We start from the raw sequence: 22756 nt of genomic DNA on the forward strand, positions 1-22756 counted from the left end.
CAATATATGTTAACTAACTTGAATATAAATAACATCTAAAAATAGTAAAAAAAAAAAATTAGAAATGTAGACTAGCTAGTCTGCCCATATTCTGATACCAGTTCAACAATTTATGAGCCATTAGACCTTGGGAAAATCACTCCTATGTATCTTATTTTCCTTATATGTGAGAGAGTGAAATGTGTATCTACCTTATAGGATTGTTAGAGGATTAAATGGGATAATACAAGTAAAACAGTGTGGAAAAAGAAAAGGAACTATTCAAGGAATTATAATAGGATACTGACAAATATTCAACTAATAAAAAAGAAATTAGAGAAGAAAGAAAATAGAAACAAAAGAAAAGATAGCATAAATGGAACAGAAAGAGCAAAATGGTAGACCTAAATGAGGTGATTTCAAATATAAATGAGTTAATATTCCAGATAAAAAGCAGAGATGTCAGACTGATTGGAAATAGAGTCCAACTGTATGCATCTAAAAGAAACTAACTTTATTTTTTTAAAGAGTTATTTACTTATTTGAGAGAAAGAGAGAGAGAGAGCACACAGGGGGAGGTACAGAGCAATGGAAGACAAGAAGATTCCATACTGAGTAGACAGCCCACATGGGGCTCTGTCCCAGGACCCTGAGATAATGACCATTAGCTAAAATCACAAGTCAGTGGCTTAACCAACTGAGCCACCCAGGCATTCCCACCAAAAAAAATTAACGTTAAATATAAAAACACAAATGAATTGAAAGTTAATGGACAGGAAAAAATACCAAATAAATGAACATCACAAAGATGGTGTGACTGTCCTTTTTTTCTCTCTATTATATATAAAAAATATATATACATATATACACATAATAATATGTAAAATATACAAAATTATATATATATATATATACTTAATGAAATAAAGTAAGATATAAATATATATTTATATGTAAAAGCTTTGCTTTCCTTGTGATTTTGGGATATAGTGTCCTCTAACACACAGACCAAAATTCAGTCAGAAACAAAATCACCCTCTTTCCCCCTTCCCTTTTTTTATTGTTTTGTTTTATTCTAGCTTTGTTTGCTTTTCTGTGGTGCCTTCCAACCACTTAAGATATTTTTTTCTATGGTGCATTTTGCTTAGGTCACAGTTGATAATTTCATTCAGTCAATCATCCTTCCTTGGGCAGAATGATAAGGAGGAACTAACAACAAAGGAAAGAACCAGAGGCAATATTCTCTGCCACAGAGCTAATCGATTTGGATAAAAGCAAGATGGCAGAGATAGAATTCAGGATAACAATTATAAAGTTACTAGATAGGGTTAAGCAAGCATAAATGACAATGCAGAATCTCGAAGGGCGGAAATGAGATCTAATCAGGCTGAACTTAAAAACGCAATGAAATGAGATTCAATCTAAATTGGATCCTCTAACACCTAGGGTCAATTAAACAGAAGACAGAAAAGGTGATCTGTAAGACATGCTGATGAAAAAGAAGGAAACTGAAGAGAGAGAGAAAAACAACTAAAAGCCCATGGAGAAAGGATTCAAGAATGTAATGATGCATTGAAAAGAATCAATGTCAGAATCACTGGGGTCCAAGAGTGGGGTGGAAAGAGAGAAAGAGAGATAGAAGGTATATTTGAGCAAATCATGGATGAACTTCCCTATTCTGTAGAAGGAAACAAGCGTTCATGTCCAAGAGGCAAAGAGGACCTCTTTCAAAATCAACAAAAACACTCCAACATATAATAGTGAAGCTTGTAAATCTTAGAGCCAAAGAAGCTACTATGAGAGCAGCAGAGGAGAGGAGATTCTTTAAATATAGATGGAGGAACATCAGAATAACATCAGACTTATCCACAGAAACCTGACAAACCAGAAAGAACTGGCAAGATATATTCAGGGTACAAAGCGAGAAGAACATATAGCAAAGAATACTTCATTCAGCAAGGCTGTCATTCAAAATGGAAAAAAAAATAATTTCCAGAACAGACATAAACTGAAAGAACACATGACCACCAAGCCAGCCCTGCAGGAAATATTAAGGGAAGAGAGACTCCAAGAGCAACATGGACTAGAAAGTAACAGAGACAATCTGTAGAAACAGGGACTTTGCACACAATACAATGGCACTAAATTCATGTCTTTCAATAGCTACTCTGAATGTAAAGGTATCAAAAGACACAGGTTATCAGACTGGATAAAAAAACAAGACCCATCCATATGCTGTCTAAAGAAACTCAATTTGAACCTAAAGTTACCTCCACATTGAAGGTGAGGGGATGGAGAACCATTTATCATGCTAGTGGGCCTGAAAAGAAAGTAGGGGTAGCAATCCTCATATCAGACAAATTAGATTTTAACCCAAAGACTGTAGTAAGAGATGTAGAGGGACACTATATCATACTTAAAGGTCTATCCAATGAGAAAAACTGAGAATTATAAATATCTATGCTCCCAACATGCAAGCAGTCGATTACATAAACCAATTAATAACCAAAATAAAGAAACTTATGGATAATAATACATCAATAGTAGGGGACTTCAACACCCCACTCACAGTAATGGACATCTCATCTAAGCAAAAGATCAACAAGAAACAAGGGCTTTGAATGATGCACTGGACCAGATGGACTTCACAGATATATACAGTATAACCTTCCATCCTAAAACAACAGAATACTCATTCTTCTTGAGTGCACATACAACTTTCTCCAGAATAGATCGCATACAGGGTCACAAATCAGGTCTCAACCAATACCAAAGGATTTAGATTATTCTCTGCATATTTTCAGACCATTATGATTTGAAACTGGAACTCATCACAAGAAGAAATTTGGAAGGAACCCAAACACTTGGAGATGAAAGAACATCCTGCTAAAGAACAAATGGGTCAACCAGGGCATTAAAGAACTAAACAATTCATACAAGCCTATGACAATGAAAACACATCGGTTTAAACTTATGGGATACTGCAAAAACGGTCCTAAGAGAGAAGTATATAGCAGTCCAAGCTGCTCTCAGAAAATTAGAACATTCCCAAATGCACAAGCTAACCTTACACCTAAGAGACCTGGAGAAAGAATGGCAAATAAAGCCTAAACCAAGCAGCAGAAGAGAAATAATAAGAGATTAGAGCAGAATTCAATGAAATAGAAACCGGAAGAAGAGTACAATGGATCAATGTCATTAGAAGCTTGTTCTTTGAAAGAATTAATACAATTGATAAACCTTTGCCAGACTTACCTAAAAGAAAAGAGAAGGGATTCAAATTAATAAAATTATGATGAAAGGGGAGAAATCAGGACTAAAGCCAAGGAAATAGAGCAATTATTAGAACTTGTTACCAGCAGCTATATGTCAACAAGCTAGACAATCTGGAAGAAATGAATGCATTCCTGGTTACTCATAAACTACCAAGACTGAAACAGGAAGAAATAGACAATCTGAACAGACCAATAACCAACAAGGAAATTGAAACAGTCATCAAAACCTGCCAAAGATCAAGAGTCCAGGGCCAGGAAGTTTCCCAGGGGAATTCTGCCAAACATTCAAAGAAGAAATCATACTTATTCTACTGAAGGTGTTCCAATAAATAGAAATGGAAGGAAAACTTACAAACTCATTCTATGAGGCCAACATTACCCTGATCCCCAAGCCAGATAAAGACCCCATCAAAAAGGAAAATTACTGACCAATATCCCTAATGAACATGGACACCAAGATATTCAACAAGATCCTGGCCAGTAGGACCCACCAGTACCTTAAAAGGATTATTCACCACGACCAGGTGGGATTTATTCCCGGGATCCAAGGTGGTTCAACATTCACAAATCAATCAACATGATAGAGCACATTAGCCAAAGAAGAGACAAGAACCCTCTGATCCTCTCAATTGATGCAAAAAAGCATTTGACAAAATACAGCATCTTTTCATGATTAAAACTCTTTCAGAATACAGGGATAGAGGGAGCATACCTCAAAACCATAAAAGGCATCTATGAACAGCGCACAACAAATGTTCTCAGTGGAAAAAAATGGATAGCTTTTCCCTTCAGGTCAGGAACACAGCAGGGATTCCCACTCTTACCACTTTTGTTCAATGTAATACTAGAAATCCTAGCCTCAGCAATCAGACAACAAAAAGAAATAAAAGACATTCAACTCTGCAAAGAAGTCAAGTTCTCTCTCTTCACCAAGATGACATGATACTTTATGTGGAAACCCAAAAGACTTCACCCCAAAATTGCTAGAACTCATACAGCAATTCAGCAACACGGCAAGGTACAAAACCAATGCACAGAAATCAGTTGCTTTTCTATACACTAACAATGTGACTGAAGAGAAAGAAATGAAGGAATCAATCCCTTTTACAATAGCACCCAAACCCATAAGACACCGAGGAATAAACCTAAACAAAAAGGTAAAAGATCTACACTTTAAATAAGTCAAGCGGAGAAAGACAACTATCATATGATCTCCTGGATATGAGGAAGTGGTGATGCAACATGGGGTTTAAGGGGGTAGGAGAAGAATCAATGAAACAAGATGGGATTGGGAGGGAAACAAACCATAAGTGACTCTTAATCTCACAAAACAAACTGAGGGTTGCTGGGGGGAGGAGGGTTGGGAGAAGGGGGGTGGGGTTATGGACATTGGGGAGGGTATGTGCTTTGGTGAGTGCTGTGAAGTGTGTAAACCTGGCGATTCACAGACCTGTACCCCTGGGGATAAAAATATATTATATGTTTATAATAAATTAAAAAATAAAAAAAAATTAAAAATAACTAACTAAATAAAATCTTTAAAAAAAAATCTACACTTTAGAAACCACAGAACACTTTTTATGAAAGAAATTGAGGAAGACACAAAGAGATGGAAAAGCATCCCATGCTTATGGATTGGAAGAATAAACATTGTTATAATGTTTATGCTGTCCAGAGCGATCTACACATTCAGTACAATCCCTATCAAAATTCCATCGACATTTTCACAGAACCAGAACAAACAATCCCAAAATTTATATGGGACCAAAAAAGATACCTAATCCCCAGGGGAATATTGAAAAAGAAAACAAAAACTGAGGGTATCACATCAAAAGAAATGAAATCTTGCCATTTGTGATGACATGGATGGAACTAGAGGGTATTATGCTTAGTGAAATAAGTCAATCAGAGAAAGACAACTATCATATGTTCTCCCTGATATGAAGAAGTGGAGATGCAATGTGGGGGGTTTGGGGGGTAGGAAAAAAATAAATGAAACAAGATGGGATCGGGAGGGAGACAAACCATAAGACACTCTTACTGTCATGAAACAAACTGAAGGTGGCTGGTGGGAGGGGGCAGGGAGAAGGTCGTGGGGTTATGGACGTAGGGAAAGGTATGTACTATGGTGAGTGCTGTGAAGTGTGTAAACCTGGCAAATCACAGACCTGTACTCCTGGGACTAATAATACATTATATGTTTATAAAAAAAATAAAAAATTAAAAAAAACCTGAGGGTATCAGAATGCATGGCTTCAAGGTATATTACAAAGCCGTGATCATCAAGATAGCATTGTATTGGCACAAAAACAGACACAGAGATCAGTGGGACAGAATAGGGAAACCAGAAATGGACCCTCAGCTCCATGGTCAACTCATCTTTGACAAAGCAGGAAAGAATATCCAGCGGAAGAAAGACAGTCTCTTCACTAAATGGTGCTGGAAAAATTGGACAGCCACATGCAGAAGAATGAAACATGCACAAAGATAAGCCCAGAATGGATGAAAGATCTAAATGTGAGACAGGAATCCATCAAAATCCTATAGGACAACACAAGCAGTAACCTCTTTGACCTTGACCACAGCAACTTCTTCCCAGACACATCCCTAAGACAAGAGAAGCATAAGCAAAAATGATCTACTGGGACTTCGTAAGAGAACAAGCTTCTGCACAGGAAGGGAAACAGTCAACAAAACTAAAAGACAAATTATGAAATGGGAGAAGATATTTGCAAATCATATAACAGATAAAGGGCTGGTACCCAAGATGTCTAAAGAACTTCTCTAACTCAACCCTCCACAAAAAAATAATCAGGTTAAGAAATGGCAGCTGACATGAATAGACTCTTCTCCAAAGAAGACATGCAAATGGTTAACAAACACCTGAAAAAATGATCCGTATCGCCATCAGGAGATGCAAATCAGGACCACAATGAAATACCACCTTAAACCAGTTAGAATGGCCAAAATTAACAAGACGAGAATCAACAAATGTTGGCAAGGATTTGGAGAAAATGGAACCCTCTTACACTATTGATGGGAATGTAAGCTGCTACAGCCACTCTGGAAAATAGTATGGAGGTTCCTCAAGATGTTACAAATAGGGCTACCATATGACCCAGCAATTGCACTACTAGATATTTACCCCAAAGATACAGATGTGGTGAAGAGAGGGGCATATGCACCCCAGTGTTCATATCAGCAATGTCCACAATAGCCAAACTGTGGAAGGAGCTGAAATGCCCTTCAACAGATGAATGGATAAAGACGATGAGGTACATATATCCAATGGCATATTACTCAGCTATGAGAAAGGATGAACACCCATCATTTGCATTGACATGGATGGAATCAGAGGGTATTATGCTCAGTGAAATAAGTCAATCAGAGAAAGACTGTTATCATATGGTTTCACTCCTATGTGGAATGGTCCATGGGGGAAGGGAGGGAAAACTGAATGGAAAGAAATCAGAAAGGGAGACAAACCATGAGAGACTCTGGACTCCAAGAAGCAAATTGAGAGTTGCAGAAGGGAGGGGGCTGTGGTGATGGTGTAATTGGGTAATGGGCATTAAGGAGGGAATGTGATCCTGGTTTTTGATAGGGATTGAATTAAATGTATAGATTGCTTTGGGTAGTATAGGCATTTAAACAATATTTGTTTTTCCAAAGGGAAGTAATTTTTATAGAGAACTTCTGACATGTTAGGTACTGTGTTTGGCACTATATATTTTCATACCAATTAATTCTGATATATCCAGGAATTATTATCTCTATTGACAGGTGAAGGAAGTGAGGCTTAGTTTAAAGTGTCTTAGCTGTGGTCAAACAGTAGGAAGTGGTCAGACAGATCCAGTCTACAAGCCCATGCTCCTCCAATCACCCTGGGCAGTCTCCCAGTTTTGGGAAGCCAAGGGGTTTATCTTCTAGGAAGAAATTGATGATGAGATCAAGGCTTGGAATTCTGGGGCAGTCTATCTTTTGAGAAGAGGAGCTAGTGACAGAAAAAGAAAAGTCAGAGAAGTTTAAGACCCAGCTACCAGGAAAGTTACCATGGAAGATAGTGTCCCTGAGTGCTTTGAAAAGCAAAAGGATGGCCAGTCATCAAATTATTCAAAACCATCAGGAAGAATGAGGAGTGAACTGGATTTGGTAATTAGAAGCTCAAGCCTGACCTTGGTGAAAACCGATTTTGTTTGTTATGAAAATAGAAGCCAAATTTTAATGAGCACACAAGTTCATAAGAATTAAGGGGAGTAGATTTTAAGTTCATGAGAATTGTGGGGAGTAGATTGTAGGTACTGTAAAAGGAAGAGAAGAGCCAATAATGATGGCGAATCTCAGAATTTGGAGTTCCAAGGAGAAGGAGATATGGGAGATTAGCTGTGGATAGAGGTGCTTTTTGAAATAGGAATTAAGGTGGTAAGTAAGGAGTCATTACGGGCATGTTTGTGCATGTGTGAGAAATTTGGGCAATTTATATATGTTTGAGAAGAGAGGTCACTCTACAAAAGTAAAAATAACAGGATCTCTGTATTGGAAATTCCTGTAAGTGCTTTACGAGCTAATTTGTTATTCCTATTTTACAGATTGGGAACTTTAGGTTCATAAATTGATCAAAATCAAACTGCAGAGACCAACTCAAGACTGCGCAGTTCTAAGTCCAGGCTTGGGTTGAAGTCAGCAGTGAGTAACCCGACGAAGCCCAGGGAAGACCGCAGAGGATAGGGCTGGAACTACACTTCCCAGTGTGCCAGGCGGGGCGGGGCGCGGGCGGGGAGGGCGCAGGCTCCTTCCCAGAAGCAAAAGCGGAAACAAAAGAGTCTTGCCGGCGTCCCCGCCCGCACACTCGCGCACACTCGCGCTCGGGCGCACACTGAGCAGGCACTGGCGCCCGGAGCGAGCCAGCGAGCAGCGAGCAGCGAGCCGGGGACCCCGGGCTGAACCAGCAGAGCAGCCAGCGAGTCGAGCCCGCGAGACCCTACGCCCCCGCGCCCCGTAGCTGCCGCCAGCCGGCCGGTGTCCCCGCCGCCCTCCCTGACCCATGGCGCTGAAGAGGATTCAGAAAGTGAGTGCCCGGGCCAGGCCTGGGGCGACGGGGCGCGCTTCGGCTCCCTGCCCACACTGACCCCGGCGATGGTCCCGAAAGACGCGCCGGGAGGGCAGGGGATGGGAGGGTGCGCGGGGATCAGGGGGCCAGAGATGCCGGTGGGGCCAGCGGGCACTGGACAGGTGAGGTGGGAGCAGGGACAAGTCCCGGATAGCTTGGAAGCCGGGGCCCCGCTGCGCGCTAGCGCCGGAGCTGCGCCGGGAGTCCCTGGGTGGAGATCCTTCTGTGGCTCCAGACCTTCCCAAAATCTGTGCTTTAAGGTCACCGCTGGATTTTGCCCTACACTGGTCTAGTTTTGGCCCCTGTCATGCTGTTTTCTCCACACCCGTTCTTTTCTGTTCTTGCTTCCCCGGGCTCCCTGCGAGGGCAAGGAAGGTGTGGTGGGCCTGCAGGCTGTCTCCTCGATGCTGTTGGGTTTGTTCCGTTTCTCCTCTGCGGTTGGCTCCTGCTCAGATCCCTGAACCGGCTGGAAAAGCCTATTTGGGGCCCAGAAGCCAGGAGAAGCCTCTTGCCTCTTCTATTTTGGTACCTCTTCTGCTGCCACTTCAGGTCACATAGCTCTAGTGAAAACATAGTTGCTGATACACAACAAGATGACCTCCTGGCTGTGATTCATCGTGAGTCAAGCCAAACAGGTCCCCCTCCTCCCCCCATGATAAACTTACATGTAAAGTTCGAGACACAACAAAAACTGCCACAGTATAAGTTGTTTGATGCTTTGACACATGAGTATAGAATGAAGAAGAAATGTATACATTCATTCAACAAATATTTATCCATCCCAACTCTGTAAGGAATTGCCTTCTCTTGCATAATACTGTATTTATTGCTACTGTTTCAGATGTGAATATCTTACAAAATTGGGGTTGGGCCATTTTTTTATTTTTTTCTGTTCACTTTTATTTCTTATTGGGTTATGGGTCTATTCACTGACACAGGTTTTAGGAAGGCTTTTTATAGTATATGGAGAACGTGGAGAATTTATTTTTAAATGGGGAGTGTTTCAGTAAGTTAAGCCAACAGCATGCCATGCAAATAATTTTAGAAGAAATCAATGCTACAAATAATTTTACCAACTTTTTAAGACATGAAGTGATGGAGATATATACATTGTATTCCAGTCACAACTGGTGGCATCTTCTGGTACAGAGGACAGCAACTTTCAGGTCCAGCCTTTTTTTTGTTCAGATGCTGAATGTGTAGGATACTGTTTTTGTGTGTGTGCCATTTGAGGGTCTTCTCTCTATAAAATATAAAGGTAACTGCATTTATAGATTCATGTTTTCTGACTTGAAGGTAATGCAGTTGCACATTCAAAATTACCCTAATTTCAAAGCCCTAACCAGCATCTTTGTCATGACTGGTATGCTTATTAATAATATGTAATATTGGCTTACATTTTAATTAAACAATACACCTGTTCCAAGGAAGTTTTAAACTCCATTTTCTTCTTTCTTACTTGTGAGAATTCTTCACAAGACTTTGCATATACAATAGATTTTAAGTAATGTAGAATTTTGTCCACAGTAAGTAGACAGTCAAAGAAAATGGACATTATTTGTAAATACTTTACTGGGCAATTGTCAGTCATGCTGAATATTTATAATACAGAATACACCCAAAGCATATTTTTTTAAGCTATTAGTTACTATTGGTTTATAACTGAGTTGTTTGATTAAAAAAAATCACATAAAATTGATGATAGACCTGTAACAAATTGATATTTTGAGAATAAATTGGGGGGTCATATAACATCCCATCTCTGTGTGCCAGTCTTTGGCTTTCCTTTCCTGTTATCAGGAAAGTTGGCTAGCACAAATCTCCTTTCCAGTAATCACATGTTCATATCATTCCCTCATACTTTAAGGGGTGTTATTTTGTTTGATTCTACACTTTTCTTACTGTTTACACCTCCTTGATTAGAAGCCAGTTCCAAGTAAGGTGTGTGTGCTGTTTACCTTATGAACAGTTACAGAGCCATCTTTGATATCATCCTTATGTAAATCCTTACTTGAATCTTGCATGTTCTAACAAAAGAAGATACATATTAACTCTCGGCCTTTCTTTTTAGCGGTATTGAGGTAGCAGGGTCAGATACCTTCCAGGTCATTGGGTTGTACTTTTTGTGTACCCAAAGTGGCAGACCTTAAAGCTGTGTAAAACCTCAGAAAACTTCAGTTTGGAGTTGAGTGGAGGGCAGAGGCTAGAGCCAGCATCGAGGGTAGTGTATCAGAAATTTTTGTGGGACATTTTCAGACTGTCCCCACTGCTGCAAATGGAAAGATGTGGAATCCCCCAGATGGGCTGGGGTGGAAAGAAGGTTGAGAACCACTGATGTTCTGGTCTATTATTATTCAAAGAAGGAACCTGAGACCAGGAGTGAAGGAGTGCTTTGTCCAAGTTAATCTCTGAAGAAGTGACTTGGCATATTTGAGAATGTTTAAAAAAGTTCATGACTTCACATTTTTTCACTTCATATGAAAAGATTAAAGATGGTTGAATTAAAATTGTATGTATATGCAAAGCGTGTAGATATCAATGCTTAAAATATATTTTTATATTAGAGTATGCTGAATGATTTCATACTCTTATTTAGACATCCAGTGCCAGTTTTGCATTTCAGCTCATAAATTTACACACCCATGCCCTATTTTTAGATATAGTGGAAGATGTTATCAGTCACCTAAATCACTAAAGGGAAAAATTTAGAACAAAATCTGAGGAAAGACACCTAAAATATGTTTGAAAAAAGAGGATAGTTTTTCACCTGGGCATCTATTATTTTCTAGAATTATTTCTAAGTGTTTCTTTTGTCAATGCTACTTTTAATCCTTGATAAATCTATTTTGGAAATCACTTTTAAGATTATGAATGTTATATCATAATACTGAATGTTTTGAAAACCAAGGGGAAAAATAGGAGATCCTAATATAGTCATTATTATCATCTTAGTTTGTTTCCTTCTAGACTTTTTAAATGTGATAAATTGAAGTTATGATCACCAAAGTAACATAGGCTTTATTGCCTTTTTGGTCTTTGGAAAAGAGAAGCAAAAGAGTTTTGTTTTACAAATATAGCAACACAGGTAACTACTCCTTAGTGTATAGTTCTGTCCTCAAAATGGAATATTTTCCTTTTTAAAAAGCCCTTTAACTTAAAATGTATATATAAATGGATTATAGTACAACTTTATAAATGTTTTGAACTGCTGAGTTTTTTGATTTGTACAATTCCACATTAAACACTTTATATCAGTCTAGAAAACCTTTAGGATACTTAAAAAAAAATCCCAGCCCTCTGTGAATAGAGCATCAAATAGAGGAAGATCTGGTTTTTATTTCTGGCCCTGTTACTTAATTAGCTTATTTCCCTATCCATACAATGATACAGTATTAAGTACAACCAGCATACATAATATATAAAGGTTACTCTGTGATAGATTCAGTTCTGAGTGTTTGACATATATTGATTGATTTAGTCTTTAGTGGGCCCAAGAAGTAGATATGATTGTTATCCCTATCTTACAGATGATGAATCTGAGTCACAGAATTGTTGAGTAATGTACCTGAATATCGTATCTAGTAAGTGGTAGTGCTAGAATTTGAAACTAGACAGAGGTCATCAGATTCCATGCTCTTAACCATTTTAGTATATGGATTTTCTTAACCAAATGGACTCATATCTATTATATTTAAATTGATAGACACATAGAGTTAAATGAGTGTATGGATGTAAGTTCTTTGCAAACTGGACTGTTCTATACACATGTAAAGTGGTATTATCATTAAGACTTTGGCATATTTAATCATGCATCATTCTGTGTGTTGATTGTGCATTATAAATCTCCGCTCTGAAGTAATGTACACTGGATCATTAAACATGGTAAATGAGTAATATAACTTTGTTTATTTTTGTTCCATCACTTAAAATTTTTCTTCTCCAAAAAACTTTAGAAAAATTGTAATTTATAAATGTTCTGTCGAAAGTATCATTTCACTTGAGAAAACTATTTATGAACTGATACAGCAATTTAGTTCCTCAAGTGGCTGTGAATAGCAGTCGACTGTTCAGATTGCACAAATACGTTAGGAAGACTTGCAGATTACAAGATTTAATCTAAGATTCCAAAGTCTTTCAGTAAAAAAGGATGTAAGTTCAACAAAAATTTTTTAAAAGAAGAACACAGTATTTATGCTCCATGATAAAGTGGTTTGCCTTGAGATGAAAGGAAGACAGTGTTCTTTTTCTAAAAAGCCACCATGTGAATTTTTCTTTTAAATCTTTGTAATTAAGCTCAATCTTCTTTTACCTCAGGTAACATGTATTTTTCCTTCATCATCACAACAGAGGTATAAAAAAAGAAGATATCCTATTAAAAAGTTCTGAGGTTCCTTCTCTGTGGAAGTAAATAGCATAGATCTAAATAAAGGCTGTTTATGCCTATTTTGGAAGCCAAACACATATTATAAAAACCAGCTTAGCAGGATGTGGGATTGCCCCTAGTAAAGCGGAGTAGCATCCTCACTTGCTTTAGTTCCCTGAAATACATATCGAAAACATATTTAATGAGTGACACTAATCAAAATAATAAGCCTCATACTCTCCACTAAGCTGAATTAATGGTTGTCTGTAATGTTTTGGCTCTCTTCCCTTCTTCACTTCTTTTTAACAGTAGAGGAACTGATACTATGTTAATTAAAAACAGATACTGAGATATTTGTCCTCTCTCCTCTTAACCCTAAGATGCTAGACTAAATGATGCTGTAGTATATAATCCAGATTTTTAGGCATTTGGAAGGATCCTCAGATCACCTCAGAACATCTCTCTGAAGGCAAAACTTGTTCTGTTTCTAGCTTGCTGTGTTGGTCAGATGGCCTGAGGTTTTTCTGCTTTTAATTGAGTCTGGGATGAATCTGTGAAGGTTCAATTACCATATTAGGCAGTATGTTCCAGGAGTTGTCCTTAGTATGGGGAGGAAACTATCATCCTGAAGTTTACAGTTTAGTGCTACCCATCCTCTTTCTGGATGTTGCCTCCACTTCTCTCTATTCATTTTATTCTGGTTTTTTTGGTGGCTCTTCTCCTTCAGTGATACCACATTGAAAATCCTTTCAGATTTATGAAAACCTTTCCAGTAGGGATGAGGTTGGGATATTGCTTTGCTTACCTCAAATTTCCTTAGTAGTGCAAATCTGCTGATTCTCAGTGCAGGTGACTACCCTCCTTATGTGAGCAGAATTTGGATTTCCTTAGAGGAAACCAAAGAGACCTGATGGCCTGGGCTCAATGTTCTTCTGTAAACCAGTAAAACTCTGGCCTGTGTTTTTGCTTCCCCCAAATTTTGATGTGTTGTATTTTCAGTGAGTTAAAAATATTTCCTAATTTCCCTTTTGATTCTTCAACCCTTATTTAGCAAGTTTTATTTATTCTCCCAATATTTGTGATTTACAGATAGCTTTTTATTATTGATTTCTAAGTTAATTCCATTGTGAACAAAGAACTTGTTATTTGACTCCTTTTAAATTTTGGGGACTTGTTTTATGGCCCAAAATATGGTCTGTATTTTTTACTTACGTAATAATGATGCCATTCTAGTGCTCAACATAGCTTTTGAATGAAGATGTTTAATAATCTCTAGCCTTAAGTTTTGCCAGTTTCTGGTTGATGTTCATAAAGCCTAGGTTATTTCTAAGGAATGAATGCCAGACTAAGTCTTACACCTTCCCAGTGTCTTCTAGCACTTTTATGAATTTCCAGAACAGGGGTGATGAAACCAGTTTAGTGGGTCACAAACAGCATTAAAAAAAAAATGTAATACAAAATATTAATGCTTTCGGTGTAGTAGGGTGATAATTGTTTCATGAAACTTTTAATTATGTATTTGTGTCCCTGTGCTTGTGTATATGTGTACTAGGTTGTGATGTATGTATTATGTTTGTCTTGTTATGAATTGCTGTAAGGAAAGTTTGGAAATCACAATATGAAATCCTTAGATAAAATCAATATTATTGAAAATACATGCCACACATTTATATGTATACACATATATATATATGTATGTATAGAGAACGCAGATGAGTATATATACACAAAAATACATACACATACACACACATACACAATGTCAAATGTTGTAGTCTTAGAAACAATTCTCTTTGATATAAACTTCAGTGCTCGTTTTTTACCAAAAGTTGTAGCATTTTATAGTCACTGATGTACAACCACAATATTGAAGAATAGTGCTGGGCGATACAAAGATTAATTGATTTATTATGCAGATACTTATTAAGTACCTGCTATATACCTGTCATTTGGGATAGAAGTATAAGAAGTGATGTTTAATAACAAATATTTGGTAAATATTGAAAGGTATTTAAGTTGGTTTTAAGAAATTGGCTGCTAGCTTTTATCATTTCATTTTGTCTTTATTTTTTCCTGAAGCATCATCTTTCTTGATGACTCTGAAGTAAATGTACTTTATGATTACTTGTACCTTATGTATAAGTAATGTACTTTACGATGTACTTGATTATTCTGAAGTAAAAAAAATTATGAAGTAACTTTTCTTAATGTAGCATTGAAAATGCTCTGTGTTGTATGTTCTGTTATGTGTCAAATTCTATTATGTATTTTGAAAAGTTGTATGTAACTTCTTATCATGTTTTTCTTGCTTCTCAGTGTCTTTGAACACAAACACTCCTCCTCAAAGCTTATGGAGTGGTATTTATTTCTAACCTTTTATAAAATAGAAGCCCCTGGGAAAAGATAAAAAGAACCCTTTTCATTCCCTCACTCGTCACACTTTTGTTTCTCTCGAGCATGGCTGAAACTGTGCAAATGGCCTTAATTCAAGTACTGGAGCATTGTTGGCTCCAATGTTGATTGAGAATAATGGGCTGTAGTTACTACAGTCTTGAGGTGAATATTGTTTTGAGTGGGAAGAGTGCTGGAGTGGAAGTCAGATGGTTGGACCTCTTGTTATAGCTTTGGCCAAGAAACCTCATAGTCTTTATTTTTTATTTTTATTTTTATTTATTTATTTTTTTAAAAGATTTTATTTATTTATTTATTTATTTGACAGAGAGAAATCACAAGTAGATGGAGAGGCAGGCAGAGAGAGAGAGAGAGGGAAGCAGGCTCCCTGCCGAGCAGAGAGCCTGATATGGGACTCGATCCCAGGACCCTGAGATCATGACCTGAGCCGAAGGCAGCGGCTTAACCCACTGAGCCACCCAGGCGCCCTTATTTTTATTTTTTAAAAAGATTTTATTTATTTATTTGACAGAGAGAGATCACAAGTAGGCAGAGAGGCAGGCAGAGAGAGAGAGGAGGAAGCAGGCTCCCTGCCGAGCAGAGAGCCCAATGGGGGACTCGATCCTAGGACCCTGAGATCATGAGCCGAGGCTTCAACCCACTGAGCCACCCAGGTGCCCTAGTCTTTATTTTCTTTATCTAGAAATGTTATGCATTGAACTAGATAATTTCTGTTGTCCTTTCTGATTTATAACTTTAGGCACACCTAAAGAATGTTATTTGCTGTTTGTTTTGTTCAACCAACAGTAGAAATGGTCACAAAAACAAATATTAAGCATGGGATGGTACTTTGCTGCTATATGAAACTTGAATTAAAATTCTATTTACTTTGAGATGTCAGAATTGAAATTAATGTTGGCATCTTAATGTATAAGATAAATGAGTCTTTTAATATGTCTTATTCTTTGATTAAAAAGCAGTTATTTGTGATACAAATAAGATACATTTCTGTTTTTGTATCAGTATCATTATAAGCTTTTCTAATTCCATTTAGCTTCCATCTGTTTCACAGGCATCTTTATACTTTAAAGATTGTTTTAGCCACATATTTAGAAAATTGCCATACAGCTACCTTATATGTAGTAGATTTTTTGGATTCTAGTGAATTCATTTATGGAGCACCTTCTGTATGTAAGGTATATACAAAGTGAGATAAGGAGAAATATGGAAAAGTGACATATACCCAGCATTATCTAGGAAATTTAAAACTATTAAGGGTAAGAAAAGTGCCATTAAAGATTAGGTAGACTTAGGAAAGTACCATAAGGAAAATATAACATAACTGAAAAGAGAGTCGAAGTAGGAGAGGTGAAATTTATTTAGGGAAGATCAGGAAAAATTCTATGGAGGAGATGGAATTGGATGTTAAGTTTGGAAGAATGGGTAGCATTTTCAAAGACAGGGTTCATAAAGGAAGCTACAGAAATGAAGGCACCACAAAGTCCTTATCCTGTTCTGGAAGGAACAGATAATTCTGCTTTTGTGAAGCATTTGGGGGAAGAGTAGGCATTAAAGTTCATACTGTGGAGGGTCCTGAAGACCCATGCTGAGAAACATGTCCTTAATGCAGAAGTTTGGGGAAGCCATTGAAGTTTTTTGAGTAAGGAAGTACATTCTTAATCATATTCTTAGGTATGCATTCTTGCCCTCATAGAATATAAGATTGTTTACCATTTGTAATTACAAATCTGTTGAATGTCCTGAGAAGGGGAGTATAGGGTACTATGAGAATATAGCAGGAACCCTTTGAAGGGTTCAAGGAAAATCTTACGGAAATGTTTAAGATGAGATAAAGCAAATCAGTGTGTGTTGGGGGGGGGGCTAAAGGTGGGGGGTAGGGGAGGTGCTTAGGAGTCTTCTATCTAAAAGAAAACTATGGACAAGATAGCATTTGGGGGACTTTAAAGTTATGACTGGTACAGAGAACATTGGTTTAGAGTTTGAATTACTGGAAAAAGTATATTTTTATCATAACACTTCATAAAGTAGATTGAAATACAATTTTTACTGGGATGCCTTGGATTTGTCTATGATACATTTTTATTTATGTACTTATTATGATGGAAATATATATAAAGGAAGTGGCTGGGAGTCTTCTCTTTAAGAGGAAGCCATGTTTTAAACTAGAGGCAAGATAGTATTTTGGGAAATTGAAAGTCATTATGGCTGCTGTTGAAACCACTGGGGAAAAGTAGTTGCAGATCTGAGGCATTGGGTAGATAATACACCTAATCTTTACCTCAAATGTTTATTCTTAATTGTGCTATTTATAGCTCTGATGCATTAAATACTACTTGGATGCAGCAAAACCAGTAGTGTCATTGCTTTATTCATCTTCTTCCTTTTGTGTAGAATTTGGCATTATTATTATTATTATTATTATTATTATTTTAATAGCCTTTACCAGAGATACCAGATCCAAAGAGTGAAGCAGCTAGGGCCAGTTTGTCAAAGTGAGTTTGGTTCCTATAACTTAATTAATTGGATATCATTAGCATTTTGAAGTGTTCCAGGAAGAATCTACATGGTTAAAAATAAAGCTGCTTTTTAATTTAAGGGCTTAAAGAGGTTCTGTATTTGGAGACCTTTCTGACAATTGTTTGATATCTCTCTATTGAAATAGCTCTAGTCAACTGGATAAGGAGATCAGAGTCTGAACTGTAAGTCCATGAAATATTTATTTACAGACAAACCAAATATAGCTCATATATCCCTTTAGAGAAAACATCAGAAATGCAATCTGGTAAGAATCACTGTCTTGTTTTAGGAGTTTTTAGGTAAAGATGGTTGTGTCACATGAGTTAACAGCCTTTTGAGCCAGGATTTTTGAAATGCTTTCATATGTTCTGGATTCAGTAGTTTAGATTTTTGACTGTTTATTAGTCCCTGTGCGCAGGCTACTTAATGTTCTTTACACACATCCAGTGGGATATGTATTCTATCTATTACAGAGATTTAGACCTTCTGAATGTTGAAGCTAGAGAACAACAATGCTTTTTCAGTCTGGTCGGCATAATTTTTTAGAGAATATTTAGTGCATAGTGTCATATTAGGTTTCATGGTAAAGAAGGCTGCTCTGACTGTTCATTCTTTACTGTTTAGATTGGACTGTTACCCTTCTGGGAGCTGAGAGATTAATTTGGGCTTCTCTTCTACATTCCCTTCTTTGTTTCCTTTTATTTGTTTACTTTCTTTGAATTGGGCTGCCTCATCTACTTTTAGATTTTAAGTTCCCTAGAGGCAGGGACTTGTGTCTAGGTTGGTTTTATGGAGAACAGTCAGCATATTGTGGGGGTGTTATAAATGTACCATCTGTGCCAATTTAAAATTCAGTTTCAGACCTCTTAGTACTTTCCTTTGTGTCTATTTGGTTATAGAAGTCTGAACTAGAATAGAGCTGCTTAGCCATGTAAGGCTATGTAAATCCATTAAGTACACATTTTTGTGGACTTATAATGCTTCTATAGTTTTAGTCATAACATAGGGACACAATCTTGTAATCTGTCTTTCATTACTATATCTTATACTTTTATTTTAAAATTTAGATATCCTCATCAGTTTTCTTTCTTTGAGTGTTAATTACACTGGAATAGAAAATTGTTTCACTGACACAGAATGCTTTTGTCTGGGGCATACTTTAAACCAGTTTGATGATATTTATTGCCTGATCTGTGTTTAAGTATAGGGTTGGTTTGTTTTAGGCTTACTTTGTCTCAAAGGAGGAAAAGGGTATTGGATCAACTATGTATTTCAATTTTAGCTTTTAAAAGTTACTGGAAATGAAATATACATTTACACATAAACACAGTGTGTTTACTATAATGAGTTATTTTTGTATATGGATTTATAACTAGTCTCATTGTCTGATAGACATCTCTTACATTATAGGATTTCTACATATTTCTCTTAGGTATATTCCTGGCAGTAAACTTGCTGGGTCATTGAGTATTCCAGTGTACAGCTTTGGTAGTGAATGTCAAACTTTTCTTCATCCACCAGCAGCATGAGAGTTCTGGTTGCCTTACATCTTTGCCAACCCTTATACTTTTTTCTGGCTTTTTCATTTTAACCATTCTTTTGGGTTTGTAGTGGCATTGCATTTCCTTGATGCCTAATGAAGCCAAGAGCCCCTCTCATATGTATATTGGCCATTTGGATAGTCTTTCTTTCTTACAGCTTCTTTTGCCTTATCCAAATCTGTCTTTTAAAAATTGATCTGTAGGTAAAGTTTTTACATATTCTGGATATGGGTCTTTTGCCAGATATATGTACTGTAAGTATTTTCTCCTATTAGTTGCCTTTTAACACTTTTAGTGTATCTTTAATGAACAAATGTTCTTGATTTTAGTCAAGTCCAAATTTTTTTCTTTTATTTTCTCTTATGGGTAGTGCTCTTTGCATCCTGTTTAAGAAATTTCTGCCTCCTCCAAGGTCATTAAGACATTTTATGTCTTCTTTAAAAACACTGAGACACCTGGCTCAGTAAGTGAAGCATGGACTTTTGGTCTCAGGGTTTGAGTTTGAACTCCATGTTGGGCATAGAGATTACTTAAAAATAAAATCTTTTAAAAATACATAGAAGTGTTATTTTATCTTTCATATTTAAAACTAAGATCTATTTAGAATTGATTTTTGAATAAAGTTTGAGGTAGGAGAGGTCAGGGTTTATTCTTTTTCCCATATAGTACCCAGATGACCATCTACTGAGAAAAATTTTCTTTCCCTCCATTAGAATGCCACTGACTTCACTTTTAATTTTTGAGTACTAAGTTTGCCATTGTTTTCTTTCCATTTGCAACTCTATTTGATAAAGTTAGTGCTCATGATCCCACTCAGATGTTAAATACCATCACTTTTACTTCTACATCAAAAGGCTATTTGTTTATCAAAAACAGTGATAATATTCTAAGTTGGGTTTGAAGGATATGTTATCCATTTCTTTCAAGTATAACTGTCTGCAGGGAAGCTTTGTAGAGCCCTAGTGAGGCACCACCACACTGAAGTATGTGAAAGACACCCCTTGGTTTTTGCTCACTTCCTGTGTGGCAAAATGCAGCAGCCCCAACTGCTACTTGTAATAACTAGTACATACAAAAGAAAAAGAAACAACAACAACAACAACAAAAATTAATAACTTTTCTGTGCCCCAGCAATCCACTCTTTTTGCAAATAAGAGTTATATATATTTTAAGTACAGTATTGTAGAGTGACACAGGTTTAAAGGGGTGGAGTAGGAAGTAATCTCTGAAGCAATATATGTGGCTTTTCAGAATTTACCAGATCTTACAATCTTATTTATTAATGTTTCATATCTGTGTTTATTTTTGATTTAGAACGTAGTTTGTGTCCGTCAAGATATTTTATAACAGTTCCTTAGTAGATCACACTTCTGTCTTAGGAGAAACTTTCTAGAACTTCTTAAGAGTGTTCTGAACTTGAATAAACACATTCAGAAGGTGACCTTTGTAGTGTAAAGCTACGCTAACATATATTTTTTTGGAGATACTACTACTATTAAGTTTCTAAGAATCCAGAGGCCTGCTTTCCTATACTTTTTAAATTGTATCTTATGAAGTTCTTTTTCTCCACAAACCAGTTCTCCTTGAATTTCATGGGTCAGTATAATCATCAACAAATATGTCCAATGATTTAGGAGGATTATGAGCATCATAATCTGATACCATTAATTCTTTAAAACATTGGGAGGGTAGATTTGGGATGAGAGTATAAAAACTGAGTCATGGGGCACCTGAGGGGCTCAGTTGGTTAAGTGTCTGCCTTCAGCTCAGGTCATGATCTCCTGGTCCTAGGATCTAGCACCACATTGGGCTTCCTGCTCAGTGGGGAGTCTGTTTCTCCCTCTGCTCCCCCCACCGCAACTCATGCTCTTTCTCTCTCAAATAAACCAATAAAATCTTAAAAAAAAAAATAAAAACAGAGTTGTGATCCCTATTAGATAGGATATGGAGACGTTTAATAAACTTCTGCTATGATTAGTCCACTGGTTAAATTGGTCATGGGACAAAAACCAAAAATAAAAAATTATCCATGTCCCCCAACTGCAGCCCTGTTTCTGGGCAGCTCTGTCACCAAGGACTGACAGTGGTTAGAAGACAACTTTATTTTGAGACTGGTCAACTCAGCACAAACTCCTAACTGCTCTTGGAAAAGCAGCCAAAACCTGTATATCCTGACAGTATGTCAGTAGCATCCTAAGTAAGGTATAAGGGTGGAATATTTAGAGTTTTGAGGTCTTCTAAACCAGAAAAACCAAAGCCAAAATTTGTAACGAGAATTTTGTGTGGCTTTGGCTACTTTGTTGCCATAGATTCTGTAAGTTGAAAATAGTTGTGGCAGTAGCATGAGTTTTTAATATTTTAATGATTAATATTCTCTTGAGATTCATTTTTAGGTAAGATTATATATTACTTAAAAGGCTAGCCCTGTGTTTTTAAGTGAACTGCATTATTCATTCAACACCTGTTGTTATATTTTATTAAATGCAGTCTACATATATGCATAAGGGAGTAATTGATTTTGATTCTGTTGTCAAATCTAATGATTTGTTTTCCTAAAAAGATTGAAATTTGAGATGTCTATTCCCTGCTGATCATGTTATTACTTAAATTTTATTGGTTAACTCAGATGATATCACACACCTTATACAAAAGGTATTGTGCTGAGTATTGTGGAGGAATCCATGAATAAAATGCATAAAGTCCTGGATTTTAAAAAACATTCTGGTAGAAGAGGAAGGTGAGGGAAGATTAGCATTTTTTTTTTTAAAGATTTTATTTATTTGAGAGAGACAGTGCATGAGAGGGGAGAAGGTCAGAGGGAGAAACAGACTCCCTGTTGATCTAGGAGCCGGATGCAGGACTCGATCCCGCAACTCCAGGATCATGACGTGAGCCAAAGGCAGTTGTTTAACCAACCGAGCCACCCAGATGCCCCTCCCCCTTTTTAAAAGATTTTACTTATTCATTTGTCACAGAGAGAGCGCACACAAGCAGAAGGAATGGCAGGCAGAGGGAGAAGCAGGCTCCCTGCTGGGCAAGGAGCCTGATGCAGGACTTGATCCCAGGACGCTGGGATCACGACCTGAGCAAAAGGCAGCCGCTTAACAGACTAAGCCACGCAGGCATCCTGAAAATTAATGTTTCTTTCCTTTCTTCCTTTCTTTCTTTCTTTCTTCCTTTCTTTCTTTCTTTCTTTCAAGATTTTATTTATTTATTTGACAGAGAGAGACATGATGAGAGAGGGAACACAGCACAGTGAGTGAGAGGGGGGAGTATCTTTTATACATGTTAGGTATTAAGCTAGGTACTTCCATGGTTTTTTTTTTTTTTAAGACTTTATTTTTTAGAGAGAATGAACGAGCAAGTGGGGGGAGGGGCAAAGGGAGAGGATCTCAAGCAGACTCTGCACTGAGTGTGGATCCCATGGCAGGGCTCCATCTCAGACCCTGAGATCACCTGAGTCCAACACTTAACTGATTGAGCCACCCACGTACCCCCGTACTTTTGTGTTTTTATTCAGTGGTCTGCATAGTTCTTCAGGATTACCAGTGATGTCCCC

The 22756-nt window shown here is 37.2% G+C and overlaps 1 protein-coding gene across 1 annotated transcript in view; it reads left to right on the plus strand.

Annotated features, from left to right (window-relative positions):
• The first annotated feature begins 8052 nt into the window (after positions 1 to 8052).
• Positions 8053 to 22756, plus strand: part of UBE2D1 (ubiquitin conjugating enzyme E2 D1) — a 37281-nt gene continuing 22577 nt past the window's right edge. The window contains exon 1 of the mRNA XM_082721229.1: positions 8053 to 8322. Within this exon, the coding sequence (XP_082577355.1) occupies positions 8299 to 8322 (24 nt within the window). The 5' untranslated portion in view covers positions 8053 to 8298. The remainder of the gene's footprint in view (positions 8323 to 22756) is intronic.

The sequence above is a fragment of the Mustela nivalis genome (genome assembly GCF_964662115.1).
Source record: "Mustela nivalis genome assembly, chromosome: 2".
Classification (NCBI taxonomy): domain Eukaryota; kingdom Metazoa; phylum Chordata; class Mammalia; order Carnivora; family Mustelidae; genus Mustela; species Mustela nivalis.